At 34.8% G+C, this 23,060-nt stretch overlaps 5 protein-coding genes and 1 long non-coding RNA gene across 10 annotated transcripts; 3 read left to right on the top strand and 3 right to left on the bottom strand.

Moving 5' to 3' along the window:
• Nucleotides 1-1,189: 1,189 nt before the first annotated feature.
• On the bottom strand, nucleotides 1,190-3,713 carry LOC100746722 (pancreas transcription factor 1 subunit alpha-like). Of its 3 annotated transcripts, none has more exons than XM_033318690.1 (3): nucleotides 3,133-3,713; nucleotides 2,436-2,773; nucleotides 1,190-1,950 (listed from the first exon to the last, which is right to left on the bottom strand). In XM_033318690.1, the coding sequence occupies exons 1-3, from the start codon at nucleotides 3,402-3,404 to the stop codon at nucleotides 1,811-1,813; spliced, it is 750 nt and encodes a 249-aa protein (XP_033174581.1). In that variant the 5' UTR covers nucleotides 3,405-3,713; the 3' UTR covers nucleotides 1,190-1,810. The 3 variants fall into 3 exon arrangements, with proteins under 3 accessions (XP_033174581.1, XP_033174582.1, XP_003486369.1); XM_033318691.1 differs by having other exon boundaries at nucleotides 2,439-2,773; XM_003486321.4 differs by having other exon boundaries at nucleotides 1,193-1,950; nucleotides 2,436-2,755.
• Nucleotides 3,714-9,028: 5,315 nt separating this feature from the next.
• LOC100746602 (protein DDI1 homolog 2) lies at nucleotides 9,029-12,769 on the top strand. 3 transcript variants are annotated; one of them, XM_033318669.1, is made up of 6 exons: nucleotides 9,029-9,545; nucleotides 9,986-10,204; nucleotides 10,285-10,539; nucleotides 10,886-11,191; nucleotides 11,267-11,413; nucleotides 11,872-12,769. In XM_033318669.1, exons 1-6 carry the CDS (start codon nucleotides 9,284-9,286, stop codon nucleotides 12,081-12,083), a joined length of 1,401 nt encoding a protein of 466 aa, XP_033174560.1. In that variant the 5' UTR covers nucleotides 9,029-9,283; the 3' UTR covers nucleotides 12,084-12,769. The 3 variants fall into 3 exon arrangements, with proteins under 3 accessions (XP_033174560.1, XP_003486368.1, XP_024220540.1); XM_003486320.4 differs by having other exon boundaries at nucleotides 9,030-9,545; nucleotides 11,869-12,769; XM_024364772.2 differs by having other exon boundaries at nucleotides 9,459-9,599; nucleotides 11,869-12,769.
• A 118-nt stretch (nucleotides 12,770-12,887) lies between these two features.
• Nucleotides 12,888-15,560, bottom strand: LOC100746370 (inositol 2-dehydrogenase). The gene is made up of 4 exons (XM_003486318.4): nucleotides 15,376-15,560; nucleotides 14,729-14,971; nucleotides 14,049-14,430; nucleotides 12,888-13,657 (listed from the first exon to the last, which is right to left on the bottom strand). Exons 1-4 carry the CDS (start codon nucleotides 15,456-15,458, stop codon nucleotides 13,208-13,210), a joined length of 1,158 nt encoding a protein of 385 aa, XP_003486366.1. The 5' UTR covers nucleotides 15,459-15,560; the 3' UTR covers nucleotides 12,888-13,207.
• On the top strand, nucleotides 14,971-15,903 carry LOC117151190. The gene is made up of 2 exons (XR_004460940.1): nucleotides 14,971-15,150; nucleotides 15,237-15,903. It is a non-coding gene; the product is annotated as an uncharacterized LOC117151190 (long non-coding RNA).
• A 1,186-nt stretch (nucleotides 15,904-17,089) lies between these two features.
• On the bottom strand, nucleotides 17,090-19,044 carry LOC100746486. The gene is made up of 5 exons (XM_003486319.4): nucleotides 18,969-19,044; nucleotides 18,241-18,327; nucleotides 17,653-17,900; nucleotides 17,417-17,562; nucleotides 17,090-17,275 (listed from the first exon to the last, which is right to left on the bottom strand). The coding sequence occupies exons 1-5, from the start codon at nucleotides 18,979-18,981 to the stop codon at nucleotides 17,137-17,139; spliced, it is 633 nt and encodes a 210-aa protein (XP_003486367.2). The 5' UTR covers nucleotides 18,982-19,044; the 3' UTR covers nucleotides 17,090-17,136.
• Nucleotides 19,045-19,625: 581 nt separating this feature from the next.
• Nucleotides 19,626-23,032, top strand: LOC100746130 (probable enoyl-CoA hydratase, mitochondrial). The gene is made up of 7 exons (XM_012380753.3): nucleotides 19,626-19,903; nucleotides 21,137-21,346; nucleotides 21,512-21,636; nucleotides 21,781-21,985; nucleotides 22,348-22,467; nucleotides 22,543-22,610; nucleotides 22,682-23,032. The coding sequence occupies exons 1-7, from the start codon at nucleotides 19,807-19,809 to the stop codon at nucleotides 22,745-22,747; spliced, it is 891 nt and encodes a 296-aa protein (XP_012236176.1). The 5' UTR covers nucleotides 19,626-19,806; the 3' UTR covers nucleotides 22,748-23,032.
• The last annotated feature ends 28 nt before the right edge of the window (nucleotides 23,033-23,060 follow it).

Here is a 23,060-nt window from a genome sequence, read left to right as displayed (position 1 = left end):
ATTAGAAAGGAAATTCAACTAGTGATGGATAAAACATTTTCAAAGGAACAATTTCTACAATATTCTGACTTACCATACAATTCCACCCTTGAAGCAAAATTTCAAGCCCTACACGGTGCTTAACTGTACATATACACTTTTAACTCCATATTTAACTGTACATACGTATGCTTTTAAATAGTAAAACGTAAGTACTGTAAGTGGAAGACAGAAACTTGTAAAAGCAGGTGGACTAGTTATTATGCTAATGATATCTATTTTTAAGTAAATGGCTCGGCTCATTAACGTAACAACCAGTGAGGCACGGGTAGAAGGTAGAAAACCGTATTCAGGGTACAGAAATAACGAAGAGGGAAAAGAGGATCGCGTCGTGGGAAGATCCACAGCCGTCGACGCCATTATTCCCGAGTCGCAGGACGTCGCGACACCGCAATATCGACGTACCGCCCACGATTTTCCTTCTCTGTCTCATCCACATCGGTTCTGCTCCCCTTTCAGGCGAACTGTACGCCAGAATTTGGCGCAGCTTCTACCCTTTTTATTTTCGGAGTCCTCCGCCATTTCGTTGCGAAGAATACTACATTCAAAGCCTTGTCCCACTTCTTGGACACTCGGGAAACACATTCTTTATTTTCCTTACGTTACTTTGCATTGAATCTTGATGAAATTTTGGGGAATAAACTTTTTAAATTATACCAAATGGAGGAAAAGAATACAAGGAAAATTGAAGATATGAAAAAGTCTAAAAGATTGAGAGATTAGTCTTGGACTGAACATTTGATGAAATAGAGTCTGTTTCGCGCTGAAAAAATTTTGGTAACATAAATTGTTAAAATTAATTAAGAGGAACGAGACAAATTGAAGATGGAAAGGTATAAAAAATTTGGAAGACTGGAAAATTGACGGAAATTGTAGAAATTTGAAAATTAAAGAAAAGCTACTTCAAGAAAAATTATTTTGGTTTCAGTTTTCTCTGAACCAAGCAAAGAGGTTTCGGATTAAATTTTAACGAGCTACAGTGGGAAGACTATTGATTTCTAAAAGAACTATGTACACCTATCAGGAAGTGCGCAGAATATTGGAATTTTAACTTATCCAAGTAAACTTCATTAACTGCTGCTTCAATAATAAAAGAGAAAGAATGGAAGAAAGCAGGAATTACGGCAAAATATAAAAAATTCATGGTAACAAAAGATGAAACAGTTTGAAACTTGAAGAACCTACTTTATTTGGCTTGGATGGCAATCACGTTGACAATCATTCTGTTGCATATTCACATTTCACGTACAAACAATATCTGCTTACACTTTTTTACTCACTTTATATGTACAATAGTAACATGAATTCTGTCAGACAATAGAGAAATCAATGGATTACTTAAAAGAAGAGAAAAACTCCTGACAGAATTTTTATGTATTTCCTTTTCCTCTATTTACTAAGCGTAGATTCGCTGTTTTTTGAGCACGTCTAAAAAAACTGAAAGAAGTTACACATGTTCTTCACATTCTATAGGAATTTCTTATTTAATTCCTATCTGAAATTCCATTGACACGTTAATTTAAAGAACGATACTGTCTATATATAGGACAACTAAATAATGTTAACAATAATAATTTAATAATACTGTCCAACCGTGTTAAAATCGACTAGAGATACAGGATAATTAATTAGCATAATTTTTTTTTTGTTAACAAATGTTGTTCTTTTGGTACGATTAAAAATTAGGAAAAATGAATGATCGACTAGAAATTTCTGTCCTTAGATACTAAATAACAGGCTCGACGCACTTAATAATTAACACCTGAGCACTTTATTCGAATGTCGAGCCATTCTTTGATGTTCTTGGGTCCTCCGGGGTCCAGACTTTCGCGTACATCGTCCCATTCGGGGAGATGTCCGACTTCCTAGACCAGGACAAAGAATGGAAAATGAATGGGTTCCCCTCGCTGCCTGAAATTTGATTATTAATCAAAATTAGTATATCAAGGAGCTTAATTTCTATTGAAATAACCATCAGAATTTTAATAAAATTAAATATTCTCTTCTCCTTGTTTATTACTCGAACTATAGGATTTGGTTGCTTGTAAAACTTGTTCAATAATATTGTTAACAAACTGTCAATGAAACAAGTCTGTAAAAACCAGATAGGCCGAAATTCGATGTGCTTGTTAATTAAGATTTTATATCACTGTTTGTAATCCATTTATTGTTTTGCATAAAAGAGTAAAGAAAAGAACAGCGTCAAATATATTATTGTAAATCACAAAAATCCTTCTGCAAGGATGACAGGTAAATCTAAAAGACAATTTAAGCCAATTGATAGGTAAAATCTATCACAGTTTAGCTCAATAAATTAAAAAAAAAAAAAAGAAAAAGGAAAAGACGACGTGGATATGATAGAAAGGAGATGTGAGTGCGATCGGTATTGGCCTCACCACGAATTATGACCTTCTTAGTGTCGTCTCGACCGGAGCACCTCGAGAGACCTCCGTTTCCTGTCAGAGGATCGTTGCCCTTGTCAGCTCTGACCAGTTCGTTCAGGAACTTTATGTAACCGATCGCCAATTTTAATGTATCTACTTTAGAGAGTCTCTTTTCGTAGGGCAAAGTTGGTATGTGAGCCCTAAGGCCTTCAAAGGCGTCGTTTATATTCTGCATACGTCTCCTCTCCCTCATATTGGCAGCCTGCCTCTGTTGCACCGCCTGCCTTGGACTTTTTCCCGTTGCCCCGTTCCTTCTGTTGCTCTGACTTCGTCTAGAAATCATTATTACACTGTTTTTAATAGAATAATGATCTCTAGACACCTATTTTTGAAGACATTTCTAAGATTCTTTGAAAGTTAGGTTTAAAAATCCTTCAAAATAGTAGAAGAACTGTATTATTGAACTGTATTTGTTGGAATTATGATCTTTGGACGACAATTTTTGTATATATCCTTGAGATGTTTGTGAGATTCAGTGTAAATATGGGCCACGAGAAAGTAGAAGACAGAGGAAGAAATTTTCTTAATATAAAAATACTCTGACTCGCAGTACTGACAAAATATCAGAAGCTAACTTAAACGCTGTTTTGAATAAAAATAAATATGAAAATAATTTTAATAAAAATTTATTTGCGCAGGTAATACTCACTCTCTGGTGTGGTTTTCCTGGTCACTGCTGTAAGCGCTCTCATTGTCGGTGCTGTTCTCGTCATATAAATAAATTTCACTGCCACTGGTACTTCCAGTACTGCCAGCAGTATGAGAAGCTAGCTGCGACGGAATCGAAGGCAGCGTAGCCGTGGTAGGTGCTCCGCAATGCGGTGGCAGAGCTGGAATCGCAGGATTTCCAAGGAAACTATGAGCCTCGTACATGTACTGGCGATTCATCATGTCTAATTCCAAATTATCCATAGAATACATCTTGAAGAAGCTTGTCTTATACTTAAATTTCTTTGGTACGTGTGTATCTCAGATAAATTCTTTGGTATAGTGACTAGAATCTTTGACTAGTTCAAATTAAGTCATTGAAATGCTCTTACATAGTCGTTTATAAGATTGTTTATTAATCCTATTTAGATAGATGTAGAAATTTGGAAGATTTGATTCTACACTGCAGTTTTTACTTGAGGATCTCTCATCTGGGATTCAAACGTTTCCATCACGAGTTACAGGATACTTTGAACGTTTGACTTCACACTGTAGTTTCCAGTTGAGAATCTCTCAAATGGGATCCACATTCAAATTTAATACAAGAACCATCCTTGGGATCAGTCACAATGCTTTTATACAACCTCTAAGCCATGTCTATATGGACACTATAGTCTTCTTTGAACGCGGAAGAACCAATATCTTCGACCTAATACAGGAAATATTAAACAGATTATTGAGATCACGGACGACGCTGCTGTATAATTTCTGAGTGCTTCCTGGAACGTTATACAGCGTTTTCTGAACGCAGAAGAGACAATTCTTCAAATTCAATGCAAGGAACATTGAATGGATTCAATTAAACTGGGATCAGCAGGCAGTTTTTGTTGAAATTTCCAGCGAATTCCAATGCAAGCACCCTCGATCACGTCCCGAGGATCACCGATACCATCGACGTGACACGTGGCCTCAGCGCGTGCTAGGAAATACTTCTAAACAGCGGCACGTGCCAGGAGGAAGCCAGGGCACGTGTCCAGGTTTGTCCAGACACTTAACACAATATATTCAATCCTTCCTTGTTGGTCATACTGTGATCTAATTCAAAATTCCTCTTCCAGACAACCGAGCAACCACTTTGGATGTAAGGAAACCATCAGCCAATCTCTTCATCCTCGATCTTCTTCCTGGACAACGTTCTCTTCACTTCCACTCATAGTTCAGATTCTTCAAACTTCTAGTCGGACGTTCGACGCACATCATTCACACTAAATTGGGTTTTACGATCTTATGAAATCTTGAAAAAATTGAAGAAAAGTTGCAAAATCGTGATAAATTAAAACGTGCTTGGAACCTAATGGGTTAATGCATTAATTCGTACACTTTGATAAAACTGTTATATTGTTACCACATTCACGGATCCACTAATAACCAAATTCTTATGAGTAACAGTGTATTTACTGTATTGATGTTAAAATTGATTCTCGTAAGAGAAAAGATAGGAAAATCACTGACATGGTATTGTTAGTATGTATAATTATTTGGATTTGAGGTGAAAGAGAGAATATCGAACAGTTGAGTGAATGTTAGGCTGTTAGAAAGGTGAAATGGAACTGTGGATCATTGATGAGCACTGGTTCAGGTAGTCTGTCGAAACTGAAAGAGAAAAGCGGTAGGGAAGCCATTCCTGGGGTTGAAAGTCTAGCTGCATCCCCATTCGTCGAGCTAGTTGGTGGTGGAGCCTACCTACCCCTAGTTGCCTGGCTGCTGGTTCCGCCTCTTCATCGATCTGATAAGGAACAGGGAGGTTCTGGATTGAAGAAACAGGGCGATAATGCGAATTGAATAGATTTACGAATCGAATTTGCACACCAAGATGGATATTTTAGATGTTAGACAGTTGTCGTATACATATGGATAAAGGAAGTTTAAGAAAGAAGCTGTAAATTCGGTGGAAATTGGTTGAAAGCGAGTGTCGTATAAAAATTGGAATAAGAAAGAATCTGGAAAAGAATTACAAGAAGAGGATCGGCTATACGATTTAATAGAAACTGGACAAAGGATTTTGGTGAACTAAAGAAAGGAAGAAATGTAGGAGAAATGATAAGAAAGTAAATATAGCAAGAATCGGAGGAAGGAATTCAACAATTGGAAAAAGGATTTTTAGGAAAAGTAATGGATTTAAGAAAGAATTTAGAGAAAGGAAATTACGTAAAGAAACTTTTAACCAAAGGACATTTTTCTTCAGAAGATTAGAAGATTCGATTCGTAATGGAAGGATTGTATTAGAACTTTTATCAATGTCAAATATCGTACTTGAATTTAACTGAGAAAATTAACAAAAAGCTGACTACAATATGTTAAAGAATAACAGCTCTATATTAAAAAGTACATATCGTGCAAAGCTTGGAAAACTTTCTTTCACGTGACACAAAGTTTCACAGAAACATATTGTTGCGCTATTAAATAATATAATTTTGCGGCACGATAATGATACAGAAGCAATCATATCGGACCTGTTACGGGCCACATAATTACACGGTGCTCCGGCTAGGCCAAATGTCGCAGAAGTGGTTAACCCCCGAGTAAACCCTTGCACGGTGTTTTCGGTACACGTGCACGACACGTGCCCCTAATTTCTTTCTCCGTTACACCTTTGATTCCCTTGGATGCTCTTTTTATGGACAACCATGAAACTCGCTAGTCCCCAACATTCATTATTTCCTGTGGATCCTGTGGAAGAATATAGAACCTCAGAAAATAAAGAAGAGAAGATATCCTGAATTTTCTTTCAAGAAAAAAGATTCTGTCAAATCCAATATAATACAGTGGAGAACTTGTAATAATTTTATTCCTTAAAAAGAAATCCGAAAATATTATATCCAAAAAGGATTGAAGAAAGGAAGAAAGTTAAATTTGTCTGAAATTGGAGGAGGAATTTCTAGTAAAAGTGGTGGTTCTAAAAAATGTGAGATATCAAACTTCAAATAGGAGTAAAACCGGAAAGTATCCTAATAATTCTTCTATTAAAAATATACGATAAAACGGAAGGAAATGTTAATTTTAGGATATTTGAAGGTATCAAAAGATTTTCTTTGAAGCGCCGACAGGATATAAAGTAGGAGCCATTATCGATTTCCCACAAAACTTCCTACTGAACGTATCCACCGAGGCTAGACAATTAACACGCTACAAATTAAGAGGGCCCGTTGCATCAGGATGAATTATTCGCTCCATCTGTTGTTTCAGGGAAAATCTAGGAAACGATTTTTTCCTTTCCCACGAGTATAATTTTCTGCTTTAATTCAGAAACGTTTAATTTGCAATTTGCGTAAGAGAAAGTTTTTTACAACTATGAATTATCAATAATTGATTGTACAAACGAATGAAATAGTTTTTAATGGCGCAAGGTGCAGGTGCAAAGATTGATTGTGAAAAAATCGAATCTGAAGATCGGAAGCCGCAGCCTGTCTGGATCTAATCCAAAAGAAAAACACAGGATTGGGACAGGACCATTGTGTGGCTGGATTTTTGATCCTCGAGATCGAGAGATAACCAAAGGGGGCCAGATTTAAATGGCAAATCCCCTGGGCACGTGTGCCCTCAATTCGAAGTTAAATACTAAATACGAAACGAATAAATTGCACTGCTGTAGAAGGTAATATTTATTTTTTATAATCGCTAAAAAAATTATCATTACTATTTAACCTTGAAAATTAGAGGGGAGGAAATTGTGGAGATTCCTATCATCACAACTATTCAATTTAATGTAATATACTTTATTTTAATTTTCAGTATGCTATTTATATTCTGGGCGAATTATTTTAATGCAAACAAAGAGATTGCAGTTCATAAAAGCGCATCATTCCTCGAAAAGACTCGCTCTCCATGCCTAACCGATTTTCTATGGCACATCCTTGCACCCGGGAACCCATGTCCAACACCTGGTAGCCGGTACAATCCCGGGGAACATCCTGGTACCCACTCGAAATACAGACAACCCCATAAGTGTCTATTAATTTATACTCAGCAGGAGTGTGAAATCGATTTATACCCACTCTCGATTCATCTTCCAAAGCTTAATCGATTTGCAGCCCTACAGTAGGCTGTTATACCCTCTAATGGAATCCCTGTTTCAAAACTTTCACACTAATCAATTTTACAATAAAATATACGTATGATATATCATATAAATATATCATTTACATCATTTGATCTTATACAATTTTATTTAAAATTTAATTAACATTTTTATTTCCGTTTCAGGTGCTGTTTATTGGTACATAAACTTCTACAAACTTTTATAAACTTCTACAAAAAATCATCAAACCACGTGAGACAGCGTTGCATTCTAATTATTTATTGTATTTATTATACATAGTAATATCTTCCTAATATTTTTGTTACTTTTTCAGGTGCTGTTTATTGACATACAAACTTCTACAGACTATAGGAAGCATCATTAAACAGCGTGAAACAGTGTTATACAACATTACAAACACACCTTGCGCGATATTTGTCGTGACACATCCTGTTCCGAGTGTAATCGAGCGAGCCGTCGAAATCATGCGCTAATTTAACCATCAGCCCTGTCCAACGCGAAATTCTGAGCCACCTGTCTAATATCCACCTCTGCATCCGTTTCCGGTTTATGGGGGATGGCACCCCCTGTGGTGTCCTCGTGGTCGCGCCCTCCAGGAGGGCAGGATCCCCTGAACGTTGCATGCTTCACTGCACCACCTTTAGCCCATACTTTTTTCCTCCATAGGGTCGATTCCTTATCATAAAATATTCCAAAAGACGGTAAATTTTCAGAGAATCAGGAAATATTCTTTATCTAAGGTGAAAAGGTTGGTACACAAAAATCTATAATTTTCTTAGGTGAAATAAATGTATTGGGTTGAAAATTATCGATACCACAGGCTGCTTTGAAAATAGGATGATCAAGATAAGATCAATTCACTGTGGGAGATAAGGTTATCGTTACGTCGATCTGAGCGTCATGTATGGGACATTTAATTCTCAAATTGTGCGCACACAGGGTTCCTCAGTAAACGTTGATTATAGATATTGAAATCTATGATAAATCGACATCCCGATTATTGCTATTGTGATCCCAACGAGATTTGCTCCATTGCAAGTCCATGAGCCTGACATTATGCAAACATTTTAACATCTGTGGAGTTGTGTGGAATCTGTCCGTACAATTTGAAATATATAGGTGAAGAGAATAACTTTTTAAGTAATAACCAGCAATTTTTATTGTTTGAATATCTTGGGTTTAGAAAGTTGAAGTTCATTGGTCTGCCCTCTGTTGACGATAATGTAATGTAGGATTCTAGATTATCCGCCAAGGATAGAACGAAAAGAATCTCGGTTAGATTTCAATATTTTAAATACATATTTCAATCTACTCAATGTTATTAGAAAATTTGATTTCGAGCTGCTTTATTACTAATCAAAAAGATAGAGATGTTCCTCTGACCAGAAAAATGGAGCAAATAATATAATGGTACAAAATACAGTATTATTGTAGCTACAGTCAATAATTTATTTTTCACACAAGAAAAGATTTAGTTAATTAATCTATGACTGAAACAAATGGAATATCAAAGTTTAGAAATTTCTATTTCCGTGATAATTTAAAAAACGCCCATCTTAAGGTTGTTGAACAATATATAATAACATAACCCACAACACCAACCTCCGCAAACTTTCGATCATATCTGTCAAAGTAATCTGTCTGTGTATATTGTGTAGAAAAATTTATTCAATACGCTGATGTTCTGCTAAAACAACAAATGACAGAATGACGCATTCAAATCGAAATTCAAGCTTGGCGCGCAGTCTGTTCATCGGCACAATTTCACGATCTCGTTACTTCTCGATATCTCGAGGCGATTTAAGTAGCCTTCAGGTCAAGCCTTAAAGCCAGCCAGTATTTTCGCTGAGCTGGGTTGTTGTTTACATCCTGTAGCCGCTCTTCGTACGGACATCCCGTGCGCGAGGGGAGCGGCAAAAATTCTCACGTGAAGTTTTATTGCCATCCAGTGACCACTTTCATTGCCCATCTTGCTTGCCCCTAGTATCTATCGTACAATCGTTGTGCACGCACGGAACCGAGAGCACAAGCAACTAGATAAAACACACACACGATGAAGGTAACGGTAACCACGCTCAGCGACGACATCTTCGTCCTGGACGTGATCGAGGATATGGAGCTGGAGAGTTTCAAGGCTCTTTGCGAGATCGAGAGCAACGTACCAGTCCATGAGATGGTGATCGCTTTCAATGGTCTACCATTGATGAACGACAAGAAATCGCTGAAGGATCACGGGATCCGTGACGGTGACGTGGTGATTTTGCAGCACATGCATCAAAGCGGGGCCGAGTTGAACCTTCACCCGTTAAACGGAGGTCAGCTTCAATACAGCACCATTATTTAAAGTGGCGATCGAGGCGGGTCGTGAGGTTAGCTTTTCGGCTTCGATTTACGTTTCTTTTTCATTGTATTGTCACGTCTCTCGATCAGATGTTACCAGACTTATAACGCACGATCCATGAATTTGGCTTAACAGACTCGATCGAGCATGTTATCCCCCTTTTGGTTTCACTATAGAATAGTGTCTATTAGAATATTTTTTTCTTCGTGTGGGAATCTTCTAAGTTCCTCTCATCTTGTCCGCACACCTGTCCGGTTCAGTTTAGCACAAGTTTTTTGTATTCACTTGTGTTGAGTTTGATTTGTTAGAAATAGCTTTTGTCGCCATGTGCTTAGTCAGATCAATTATTTAAGAGCGCACTATTGCGTAGTAAAGAAGAGAATGTACTAAATTCCAAGATACATATTACTCTAGCTATTCCCATGTTGGACTTCAGTTCCATCAGAGTACCAGGATCATCCAGCAGTCGACAGCCAACAGCTTCCAGTAGCACTATAGCCAGAATGCAAAACCCTAGAAAGGAGGATGATCCAGAAATAATAAGAGACATGTTTTTGGCTAATCCAGATCAACTAGCGTTGCTGAGCCAGAATAATCCCAAGCTGGCTAGTGCCTTACTTTCTGGAAATCTTGGTGAGTTTTCCAAAAGTACATATTAAGAACTGTATTTTGGAAATCTAAGAATTTACTCTACAATAGATACTGATTTGTAGAGAGATTTACAACTGTACTCAGAGAACAAATAAAATTAAGAGAAGAGCGTGAGGCACAAAGACTAAGAATGATGAATGCAGATCCATTTGACACAGAAGCACAGAGGTTTATTGCAGAGGATATTAGGCAAAAAAACATTGAAGCAAACATGGAAGCTGCAATGGAGTATAATCCAGAAACATTTGGATCAGTTGTTATGTTATATGTTAATTGTAAAGTCAATGGATTCCCAGTTAAAGCATTTATTGATACTGGTAAATATCAGCTTTATTTATATTTATAAATAATGAGTTATACACGTGCGTAAATGCGCAGTGATAAATGTCAGAGATCATCATTGAACTGGAGACAAGATCATTTTTATGTATTTTTGTTTGGCTGCTGTTTGTGCCAATGTATCTATTTTTAAATTCCTGCATTTTGAAAGTCATTCTTTGTAGTATGTGGTACTTCATGGTGGGAGAAATTTAAATTTAGATATTGAAATCCGTGCTCTGACCTAGACTGTACTTTTGTCTTCAAAAATTCCATGAATTTGCTCCTCTTAAAAAAAAAAAACATTTCGCAATATATAGTAACATTATGTTTTCAAAAATTCAGGTGCACAATCAACTATAATGTCGGATGCTTGTGCCGAACGATGCCACATAATGCGATTGGTGGACACAAGGTGGGCTGGAATAGCACATGGTGTTGGAACTCAACGCATCATTGGCCGTATTCACATGGTACAAATTCAAATTGGTAATGATCATCTAACAACATCGTTCACTGTCCTCGCGGAACAAAGCATGGACATGCTACTGGGTCTGGACATGTTAAAGAGGCATCAATGTTGCATAGATTTGAAGAAAAACGTGCTCCAAATTGGCACCACCGGTGCAGAGACGCCGTTTTTAGCAGAAGGTGGTCTTAAATATTTCTATGGTTGCACAATGTCTTTTTATCTGTTATACAACATAAATGCTTAATTCTGATTAGGGGAGCTGCCAGAGTGGCTAAGGTTAAGTGGTTATAGCGATGCAAGTATTTACGACACAGAAGATGATAAGGATGACAAGAGGGGAGGACCTCAAAGAGCACTGGATTATGGCTCCAGAGATGCAAAGAAGCAACGTCGCCAGCAGGGTAAGTATGTATCTGTCCAGGCTATCCTTTCTTACCATAATTCCTTATAAGATCCTGTGTTAAATAATTTGTGAAACATTCCATAATGAAACCCAATAAATTTCCTTTGTATATATGTTCCTCTATTGTGTATTTCGACTTTTAGTGGTGGCAATAAAAAAGGATATATTTATAAATCCAAGGAAAATTTTCAAAAGTAATGCTTGTGATATTATCGCTATTATTTACTTTTCAATGTTGAAGTTTATGCAGCTGAATTTGATACAAGGCCTTATATGTTAGCCACTGTACCTTTCCTTTTCCTAGGGAGATCCAACTGAGACAAATCCTCCTAACTTGCCTGGACTAGTGACTTGAAGCAGATAATTTATAATTATGGCTTTTAATTTTATAGTTTTATTTGTGGCTTGCTAGAATTTTTTTTAATTTTTTTTAATGAGTACTATGTATTTTAGAAGGGCAAGAAAGCAATAGTTCAAGCGGGACATCAAGCAGACTAGGCTCCATAGAAACTACAGTCTTCCCCCACGACCCATTCACAGAAGAAACAGTGAAAGAAATCGAATCTCTAGGATTCAGCAGAGTACAGGTCATCGCGGAACTGCGTAGATTTAATGGAGACAAAACTCAAGCCACCGATGCGTTGTTCACGAAATCCTTTAGACTATAAAGCAACAAGGAAAGAAAAGAGAAATTGTGGGGGTTTCCATGTTTGAACAGTAAAGATAAGGGAATGGAAAATTTGTACTTGATTTTTGGTAGCGAATTTTCATATCGATTATTATAAAATCTGGAAACCACACGATCGAAACTCAGCTCAAGCAAGCATACTCACTGCTCGACAATTAGCATGAAATGGTGTTTCAGATTTTATTTCGTCGAGCAGATATTATGATGTATGTATAGATATCATATTTCATTTAATTAATAAGTGGCTACTTCAGAGTAAAGCTACATATATCTTCTCCGACTTTTATATTTTTTTTGCTAGATATACAGAAATGAAATGAATCGAATTTGGAATTTTAAGTGGAAGTCAGCGTGCTCTGATAACCTAGCCTACCATTATTGCAATACACAATTTTAGGAGTAAATATAAAATGGTTTGAAAACAAAGTCATAAGTTAGGGGAGCAGCTTATTGTCTTTCGTGAAAGTTGCGTCACATTTGTAGATGTCTCACAAAATTTTTACTTACTAGATTAGATAAAAGAAAATAGACTTCTGAAAGGATAATGTTTTAATCAAAGAGACATATTGCACGGTTTGACGGACATTTCGAGCTTCGCGACTAAAAATCAGTTTGCGATACCTCCAAGAATACATTAGTTTCACTTCTGTAATTTTATTATTTACGAAAAAAAGAGAATATTGTAATGTAAACCAATCACGCATCGACCAATCTAGAAAGAATTTTGCATTAATTCTTTTTTTATTTCAAAGGGTAAGGAATTAAGAAAAGAGAAACACGAATAAACTTTGGGAATATTTTATTGTTTCGTTCTTACAAACTTTCATGATTGAGTCTGCTAACAGACAATGTGAATTTTGTATCATTACTATATATTTAGGGTATATGGTATTTTTCTGTATTTTCTTTATATTATTATACCGATAAAAAAAGAGGAAAAAAACATGTAACAAACAAGATTCACCTAAGTCTTTTCACTCGTGCGTGCAAATCATGATTCAGCGAAGATAATCTCAACTTTCTGTGAATCTATCACGATCGTATAAGATACAAAATGGTGGAATATCATGGGAACGATAAAAATTCGCTAGACCATGACCTCATTTATGGTAGCTCGTTTGGCGCCCACTTTATTTCCACCATCTTGCCGGTACGAGCAGATTCTTGGCATGCAGTCGCGATTTTAATCACAGCTAGAGTTTCTTTGGGTAATACGGAGCATTCAGCTCTACCAAGTACAATGTCAATGAAGTGGTCCAGCTCTCGGCGATAGCCATTCATGAATCTGCTGGCGAACGAATACCATATTGGTGCGCTGGTTAATCCGTCGAGATTATATTGGGATGTGACACCGTGCATTGGCTGTTCATTATCTGCTTTGATCATACCCTTGGGGCCAAACACCTCCAAGCGTTGATCATAACCGAAGCTACTGTTCCGCGACAAGTCGATGGTCCCCAAGGTTCCTGATGGGAAATACAAGGACACTACAACTGTGTCGAAGTCATCGATTGCTTTTATCTCTGGAATGTGTGCGTGTGCCTGGACAGCAATCTGCAAGAAAATATTCCAACATTTAATAATTCATCAAATACCAGTCAATAGGATAGAAATCAACATTACCAATAGTTATTTATGAAACCCTTTAATGATCTTGTGATACTTATTGACTTTAAGTGCTCATAGTAGCAATTAAAAATCAAAGCTACATTCTGTTTTTAATTAGAACTGAAGATTTTTGTAACTATTAGTTACTTCTACCTGTATTCTATAATTTTATGAAGTTAGAATCCTTTTAAATCATGGAAACTTCTTTATAATGCTGTAGTATTTATAAATTCAGGTCTCCATGGTATCAGTGAAGGACTAATCCAATATTCTACATAATTATTCTACTTGAAACTCCAACTACAAGTGTTTGATAGCAATATCCAGGGAATCTCACCTTGATAGGGTACTCTCCAAGGACCCAAGTCATGATATCAATATCATGGACCATACAATCATGGAATATACCCCCGGACATCTTCAAATATTCTATGCTGGGAAGAGGAGAGTCACGAGAGACAGTTTTGATGATCTGAACGTGTCCAATCTCTCCATTCCTCACTCTGCTCCTAACAGCAGAATAGCTGGGATCGAATCGCCTGTTAAAGGCGCAGAACAATGGTTTGCCGACCTTTTTCGCGGTCTCGTAACATTTTATCGAGTTAGCATTGTCCTCGGCGATCGGCTTCTCACAGAACACTGCCTTCTTCGCCTCCAAAGCTTTCCTTACAATGTCTTCATGTGTGTACGTAGGCGATGCAACAACTACTGCGTCCACACTATCAACATGAAGAACGATTTTAATTGTTAATTGAACTTCTAATTGATCTCTATGTTTTCTCTCGAGTTTAATCTACTTTGGATATTTTTATCATGAAATTAAGTAATTGTAATGGAAATGTTTGGGTTTGGAAGAAGCAAGTGACTTTTTGAAAGTTTCTTTTAAATTTGCTAGTTAATGATTTGTTATTTTTAATTTTTCCTATTTAAAAATCTAACTCATTTGATCAATTTTGCGATATATACATCTTTTATTGTACCTAAAATGTTTCCCATAAGAAAATCTAAATTACTTACTTAGGATCATTGTACACTTTGTCTGCTTGTTTGCTGTTCAAGAAGACAACATCGTCAAGTTGCCAGTACTCCTTGAGGCTCATCCATTTAGACTCGACATTGTCTACGATGTAGAGCAGTTTGACACGCGAACTGCTAATAATATTGGACAGATGGATGGTTCCAGCACGGCCGATTCCAAATAGAGCAAGTCTTACTTTAGGATGGAGTAGATCCTTCCTCAGTGTCAGATCCTCCAGATACCTATAATAACATTTAATCCATTTTCAGTCATGAAAGAGGAAAAGGAAGAGCGAACTAAGTAGTCTATATGAGTCTAGGATAACGTTCAACAACCGGCTTGGAACATATTAAAAGAGAAGAGATGAAGAAAAGTAAAATATAAGAGAATTGTTTCCAAGACACATATTTTATGTCAATAGGTAGATGTCATTTTGGAATAATTTATTTCTCAAATAAGATTTTGGAATTTATTTTCAAACAAATTAATTTCTTGTTTTCATTCCAGTTACAAAGTGGTCAATTCTGCTCTGGATAGAATATCATATAATGAAAAGAAGGGAAGGGAAGAATATCTGGTTTGCATTAATTAAATTCTATACAAAACCTTCAATGAACTGGAACGATCTACTTGGAAAAATACTCACTTTTGATAAAGATAATCCTGCTGTGGAGGCCTTGGTTGTGGTTTTGTGTAAGGTGAGGCACTCTTGAATTTTGCAGTTGCCATTGTATCTTGTTAGGAATATGAAATATTAAATAAATAAGTAAAATATGGATCTCCGGATTCGTCAATCGGTAGAAGACAGTCTGGAACGATGGGCCTGTTATATATGTATATAAATGAGCTGATCAACGATAGTGGGGAGAGATGTGTGCGATTAACATACGTAAATTCATGAAATAGCTATGGTTCAAATATTGGCCTCATTAAGATAGCCATCAAGCTGGCATGAATATATCAAATACAGTTAATCGTTCGATTAATAAGAACGAGTCCCTCATTCATATAAAGCATCGAAATCGTCAATGTCCAGTTGTAGCAATTGTCTAACGTTACTCTGTTCATTCATTAACACCTAATCGTTTCTGTAATACATGTATCATACATGTATTTCAAAAATGACACAACTGAAACAAGTTTTTCAGGAAAAATAAAAGACTATTTGAAAGTTTAAAACAAATATTATCCTTATTAAACGCATAAGTTAACAAGAAGAATAGAATATAGAAAACAATGATCTTCTAATATTCTTCTAATACAGAATTGAATTATTTTGAGTTGTGACACTTTTGAAATATTCTGTATGAGATATGAACATTTCGTAGCCAGAAGTGGAAAATTGTTAGCTCCTGTTGTAAGAGTGTCAATATCCTGTGTATTTATTTTGGTCCTCTGACTTTTTTATCTGGTGTCGATCCAATTATCGACTGACCTTTTATTGACTTATTCAGTGGCAAACTTTAATCTCAGTGCAAGTTCAGAAAAATTGATCTTTGATAATTATGTTATGATTACAGAATTTAAAAGAGGTCTCATTTTAGACTACTAATGATTCACATAAAAATTTGTCAAAATGATTGTTGAATATAATTATTGGAAAATTCTTTTAGATGTGGGGGTGAGAAAATTTCCAAATTTATCTTGATCTCCTGGGTCTTATGTTACTTGATGGTTAAAGTTGAGATGGAAGCAACTTATTATATAAAAAAATCTAATTAATCTTTTAAATCAAAATTAAAGATACAAATAAAAGAGAATGGTAGAAATGCATATTAATTTTAAAAACAGAAGGAATAAAAAGATCTACAGCCGTGATACAACAAAAATGTGATTTATCATGTTATTCTCTTCTGGTTTTCATGCGTGACCTACTATTTTAACTATTTAGTGCATTATGTAAGCGTAAATATAGTAATTTCTAATTTGTTCTAAGGTTATCAGACTATCGTATCGCATGTGCAACGAGCTAACGTCATTCATGGACATCCTGTTGTCGCCGCGAAAAAATTTCATTGCGTAAATCACAGTGGAATTTTATTACTGATAGTTAATTAATAATCAGATTCATTGATCAGTTTCATCACTCTCAAAGTTAGTTGAAGGTTTCATGGAAAATTGAACATAAAAAATAGGATGTAATAGAATTTTTCTGCAGGCTGAGCTTGAAGTATTTATCATAACAGGATATTTTTAAAAAGGGAATAAACAAGTTTCTAATCTAAAAGATTGGCAAAGATTGTTGATTATCTATGGGATTATTTAGAGAGTATTAAGTTAAATTGAAATATTTATAATAGATTATATTTATTTATATTAAATATTTATATTATAATTATATTAGATAGTTTGAAGCAAAATTTAAAAATAGAAGTAAGCTTTATTACAAAATGTATTAGACAATGATCTATAACTCGTCGTTAATCTTGATGACCGAGTTAGGCACAAAGACAACTTCGTTGGTATCGCTCTCCACGTACCCAGACCTCTTCGTTTTATCTCTTCCTGGATCGGCGTCCACTAGAGATATACTCGATCTTACCTCTCTACAAATAAAAACATAGTACACGGCTTCGTTTCTTCTAAAGATTTTTATGCATTTATGAGGAATTTAAAGATCCAAAAATTTAAGTATATGATCTAACATGTTTCAAATCAAAATCTTCATTTAACAAAAACCTAATTACTTTTTATCAGTTCCAGGCAATTCTGCTGACACTATGAGATCTCTGGGCTTGGAAAAGTCACACTCCAAGATAAAAGCAGCGTCACCAGGAGTAATTAGCTCATCGTCATGCTGAAGAACCAAGGTGTTCCGATATTTGTTATCAACCTGAAAAAAATATCTTAAACCAGTGAATTATTTCTAACTTATTTCGTAGTAACTTTTCCAAATTTACAGCAGACTTTACGATGTAGTTACATTTTCTGTGTCACACTGGTCGAAGGGAATAGTCATAGTGAAGTTTCCACCATGATCAGGATTCAAGAAACACGATGGTTGTCTGGAATAGAAACTACCTCGTGTGTATATCACACCTGAAAAATTTTCCGATGTTTGCAGACCCACTACCATTCTTTCTGCCCCACAGCGTAAGGCGACCAGATCATATCCTTTTGTGGAAGCCCCAATTTGCATGTCCATGGACAAATCTTGCTCCCAAATTTCCTCTGAGATAAATAAATAACGTTTTTGTTATTTTCTTCATCGATAAGAAATCGATCTTTGCTGGTTATTATATCGGTTTCTGCGATTAATGAATGCCATCGGGTCTTTGAGTTCAATAAAAACGGATGTTACATTTCGATAATACAGAGTTGTTTCGACATTAGAGCAAAAAACCAAAGTCCAAGTCGTTTTGGTCGTCTTGATCGTTTGGAAATAAATGTTAAATGATAAATAAACATAAATAATTCTGTGGAATATATAGTAAATAAATAGTTAAATGAAATAGATAATAAAAGTAGAATCAAAGATCCGCATTCTAATTAATACTTATATTGTAATTACCCGCGAATTGTCCTCTTAAAGTGAATATAAGAAGCAGCACGACATGTAGCGGTACCTGCATGACGTTGCCAGATGAACGTCCGTGAACTGACAGAGAATTCAAGTTCACACATCAGAAAGCAATCTCTACTATTACCTGCCCTTGGCTGACTTCCACTTTAACACTGAATCCCCTAATACTTTCACCCTGACATACATCTATATTTTTATTTCAGTTCTTTTTATACTACTGAGGTTGATAAACCTTCCAATGTCATATATAAGTCATCGTTGTTACAAATATCATAGTACACTAAAATTAGAGCAGATTTATTTCTAAAATCTTTTAAATCAATTTCTTCGATTCAGTAAAAATTTCTTTAATTAATTTTTAATTAATTAGTTCACGATATTAGGGGAAATTTATGTATTCTTCTAATTCAAAATTTATTTACAATCTTCTATTTTTTTAAATCTTTAATCATACGTTGATATTCCTATATTTGTATTTAAAGATAAAGATACTGTTTGAATACTATATTGGTAAGCTTATCTATCTTACAAAATAGTAGATTAATTCTCCTTATATAAAGGTCAATAAAATAACATTTTTTTATTTCTTTCGAGATATTAACAACTCAATCGTGATACTGATACAAGAAATGCATCTGGTTGTCTATATTCAGGATCATCTGAGTCATCGATCAAATAAGATACGACAGTGAAAAGATTATAATTATTTTGTTTACTCATTAGTTGCATTACGCAAGTTAGTCAATCCCTGCAATGGAATTATTTTATAAATCTCGTCTTTTTCCGTCATCGCGTAATCTATTTGTTTTTATGTTTATTCCCACTTACCTACCTTATCGATTGCGACATATAACTGTAAGCTACTTTTATCGGATGGAGCAAAGATGTCAGTCTCATAGCTCATTCTCAATCATGAACATGTGTCAATTTTCGAATATAATTTGAAAAGAATTTTCAAGATACCTTTTTACATTAGCGAAAACTAGTTCTAACATGTGGTTTTGTAAAACCGTAATATTAAATGTTTTGTATAATAAAATAATATATCTCAGATTGTTACTTTATGTAAGTACAAATGTCTATCTTCAAAATAAACTACAAAACTCAAATTATATAAAAAAAATAACAAACATGTTTTCTCCCACAAATTACATCATACCAAATTGTTTTGATAAACTTATTCAGATTGCGAAATTCTTTTCACATAATTATTGAAGCAAAACATGTTTAGCGACTTGCATTGAACTCCCTCATGAAAATGCAATTCATAGTTGCATTTTGCCATATAAATCATATATATGGCATGAAATATGTATTTTGTAATATTTCTATGTGAAAATAACATCGAAGGAAATTATTTATATGTACTGGTCTTTTTAGCGAAAGTAATAGGGTTTAGTGATCTTTAGATACACCACTGATGCCAGTAGCCACGTGGATCACGGGATCTTGTTTATCCCGTACGCACAGTGTACGTGACAAGTTACTCTTATCATTTCATCCTAAGCTCATTATTTTTATTCTCAAATAATAGTATTCCTACTAATAAGCATCATGGCTACTATACGCGTTGGACAAATTCTGTTTAACAAAGGATTGCAGATTGGTCAAAAACCACAATATTTTGCGAGGAACGTGAAATACTATTGTTGTAAGTACTATGTTGCTAGTTGAATTGCCGGGAAGGAAGGATAAAATATGTAAATTGCTTTTAGAACGCTACTTGATATCAATTGTAGTACGCAGTTACACAGATCTCTAGGATTGTTACAAAATCTTAGGGTCCGTTTTGTAAAATCCCCTTTTTGTTTATAAAATACTTTGGTTCAACATTTTTCATGTGTCGGTCTGTTCAATTATATAAGCAGTAGTATAATCAGTTATAGGTTAAAGGTCATAGTAAAGAACTCAGTGATACTTCTTCCTTTTATCTTAATTTTAATACCATTCCTATAGTGTAAATATTGTTTTTTTGGTAACTATTATTATGGCTGAACTTCGTTTTGGAGCAATACTCTTTTTTCAACTTTGGTAATTACCTAAAAAACCTCTGTCATCTTAGATTTTGATGATCTTTTACTATGCTGTTGAGGATATGGTTTTGAACGACTTTCCCATACACATAACCATCGCTTGATCTTAGTTTCCGAGATATTTGCAAAAAACCTTCAGTACCACTGAATTCTGTACATTCTGTGCGTCTGTGGTAGCATGTGCGTTAGTATTGATTGTCAGCCGCCTCTCGGTGGCCAGATGAAATAACGTCTAATTCACACCTAACTCTTATCTTTTGTTTATAATTTGTATAAATTTAAGTTAAGCGAGATTTATTATATTATTATATATTGTTCCTTTGACTAAAATGGTATGTATATTATAGATATATATTATACATACATTGTATATATTGTACATATATTTTGCGAATATCACATACATATATTTACATATATGATACATACATTTGCGAAAGAATAGACAAAGAAATAATGAGTTACTATGTCACATGCACATTTACAGTAGAAAATGTATTCGTTTTTATACATGCATATATTATTATTTCCACATATACTTTCGCTTACAGTTTAATGTAATTACCGATTTAATTTTTAAAAGTCGATATTTAACCGATACTTTTAACTCGCTTTTTCTTGTGCAAAAGCGCAATTCGAATCTCATTAAGATTCAGATTCTGTTGCAATTAAATTAAACGGTAAATAAACAGCTACTTAATTAGCGAAAAAATCTATAACCTTGGGAAATACTAAATTCCAAATCAAACCACTAATTTTTCGCGCCAAAAGATTTATTTCGTCAATTGTGTGAAATCAAGTCAAGTGATATACAAAAATGGAATTATTATTAAAAGATTCTTTTATTGTAGGTCAGGCTCAACAGAATTATGAATTCATCAAGGTAGATATTGCTGGCGAAAAGAAGAACGTTGGTCTGGTCACGTTAAACAGGCCAAAAGCCTTAAACGCTCTTTGTGATAAATTGATGACTGAATTAAATAATGCTGTAAATAAATTGGATACGAACGACAGTATCGGGGCCATAGTTCTTACTGGCAGCGAAAAAGCATTTGCAGCCGGTAAAACACATTTTGTCGTAATTGAAATTATAATTAACTAATTAGATTAATAAATTAGAATTATTATATTATGGATTATTTATAATTTACTCCATAATTAATATTCATTAGCAAATTATTAATGAATTATTCAATTAGAATTAAACGGCGAACTTTTTTGTTTAGGAGCTGACATCAAAGAAATGCAGAATAATACTTATTCGCAGACTATTAGAGGGAACTTCCTTACAAGCTGGGACGCAATCACACGAACTTCGAAACCAGTGATTGCCGCTGTAAATGGATATGCTGTAAGTTAATATACTTTACAAAAAAATAGCAACTTGATAATTTTCAGAAATATATCAAATATCCAAATCACTGTATAATATTTAGCAGATAAAACAAATATTTGCTTATATCTTAGATATTAAATAGTATATTTTTATACACAGTTAGGCGGAGGCTGTGAATTGGCAATGATGTGCGATATCATCTATGCCGGAGACAAGGCAAAGTTCGGTCAACCAGAAATCATTATTGGTACCATACCAGGTGCAGGTGGTACTCAAAGATTGACTAGGGTAATTGGTAAGAGCAAAGCGATGGAAATGGTACTAACAGGAGGTCAGATCACTGCTGAGGAGGCAGAGAAATGCGGTAGGTTTATTAGAAACTGAAAAGTAAGTTGTAGACAAAGTGGTTTGTAACTCATAATACAACTGGAGTCAGGGAAATTCTATGGCTTAAAATAAGACGAAAAGCAAGAATAATGTAATTACATTGGAGATTTCGTTTTCGAGAAAATCGAATTTGGAGATTTGCTTAATACTCGTGTACCGGTTAATTTTAAAAACGTGATCTTAAGCGACAAAGTTTTATTCTTCATTTTCAACTTATTTTCGCATATAGAATACTTTCCTGCCAATTGTGCATTTCTATCCTACTAAGAATCACAAATTATCCTGTATATAATATACGAATATCATTATATGTATATATTTAGACATGTTTTGTTGCAGGTTTGGTTAGCAAGATCTTCCCAGCAGAAAAACTTGTTGCTGAAGCAATCAAATTGGGTGAGATAATTGCTTCTCACTCTCAATTAATCGTCTCCATGGCAAAGGAGTCTGTTAATACTGGTAATCATTGAAATTATGTAACCATCATTGTTCTTATTCATTAATCAAATATTCATTTCTTTACTGTTTTTCTAGCATATGAAACTACTTTGAGGGAAGGGCTACACTTTGAAAAGAGAATGTTCCATGGAACATTTGCAACAGTAAGGATTTCTTTCTCAAATATAATAATTTTAAAAAACAAAAATTGAATGGTATATAATTAAAATTTCAGAGTGACAGGAAGGAAGGAATGAATGCATTCATTGAGAAGAGACCACCCAACTTCACCAACCAGTAGAAAGCATTTACTGTTTACTCCATTATAAGATATATATGTATAACTAGATACTTATTTTTATACATCTTATATATTTTTTACACTTCTTATCAAAAAGGATGTTTTTTTAATGAACACGACTGTTTATTTTAAAGGAAAACAAAGACCAAGATTTAAAGTTCATAAAGAACTTTTATTTAATAGCTACCTTTACATCTAATATCATAATCCTTGAGTATAATACATTTACAAGTGACAGTTCATACCAGGTAAATGTTTCTTATTAATAGCGATTCTAATGCTCTTGTAAAAGCACAGAAATGCCATCGACGTC

The sequence above is a fragment of the Bombus impatiens genome, unplaced genomic scaffold (genome assembly GCF_000188095.3).
Source record: "Bombus impatiens unplaced genomic scaffold, BIMP_2.2 scf_0107, whole genome shotgun sequence".
Taxonomy (NCBI): domain Eukaryota; kingdom Metazoa; phylum Arthropoda; class Insecta; order Hymenoptera; family Apidae; genus Bombus; species Bombus impatiens.
This window is presented reverse-complemented; position numbering and strand designations above follow the sequence as displayed.

Coding starts and splice junctions, on each gene's coding strand:
- LOC100746722 (XM_033318690.1), bottom strand. CDS start 3,404: ATGTATTCTATGGATAATTTGGAATTAGACATGATGAATCGCCAGTAC. Junction 2,774..3,132: donor CAGGAAAACCACACCAGAGA/GTGAGTATTACC, acceptor TATTAAAAACAG/TGTAATAATGATTTCTAGAC. Junction 1,951..2,435: donor TAAGAAGGTCATAATTCGTG/GTGAGGCCAATA, acceptor ATCAAATTTCAG/GCAGCGAGGGGAACCCATTC.
- LOC100746602 (XM_003486320.4), top strand. CDS start 9,284: ATGAAGGTAACGGTAACCACGCTCAGCGACGACATCTTCGTCCTGGAC. Junction 10,205..10,284: donor CTTACTTTCTGGAAATCTTG/GTGAGTTTTCCA, acceptor ACTGATTTGTAG/AGAGATTTACAACTGTACTC. Junction 10,540..10,885: donor TAAAGCATTTATTGATACTG/GTAAATATCAGC, acceptor TCAAAAATTCAG/GTGCACAATCAACTATAATG.
- LOC100746370 (XM_003486318.4), bottom strand. CDS start 15,458: ATGGCAACTGCAAAATTCAAGAGTGCCTCACCTTACACAAAACCACAA. Junction 14,972..15,375: donor CAGGATTATCTTTATCAAAA/GTGAGTATTTTT, acceptor ATGTTATTATAG/GTATCTGGAGGATCTGACAC. Junction 14,431..14,728: donor AAAGTGTACAATGATCCTAA/GTAAGTAATTTA, acceptor TCATGTTGATAG/TGTGGACGCAGTAGTTGTTG.
- LOC100746486 (XM_003486319.4), bottom strand. Junction 17,901..18,240: donor TTTAAGAGGACAATTCGCGG/GTAATTACAATA, acceptor TATTTATCTCAG/AGGAAATTTGGGAGCAAGAT. Junction 17,276..17,416: donor TTGCCTGGAACTGATAAAAA/GTAATTAGGTTT, acceptor TTTTATTTGTAG/AGAGGTAAGATCGAGTATAT.
- LOC100746130 (XM_012380753.3), top strand. CDS start 19,807: ATGGCTACTATACGCGTTGGACAAATTCTGTTTAACAAAGGATTGCAG. Junction 21,347..21,511: donor CGAAAAAGCATTTGCAGCCG/GTAAAACACATT, acceptor TTTTTTGTTTAG/GAGCTGACATCAAAGAAATG. Junction 22,611..22,681: donor TCCATGGAACATTTGCAACA/GTAAGGATTTCT, acceptor TTAAAATTTCAG/AGTGACAGGAAGGAAGGAAT.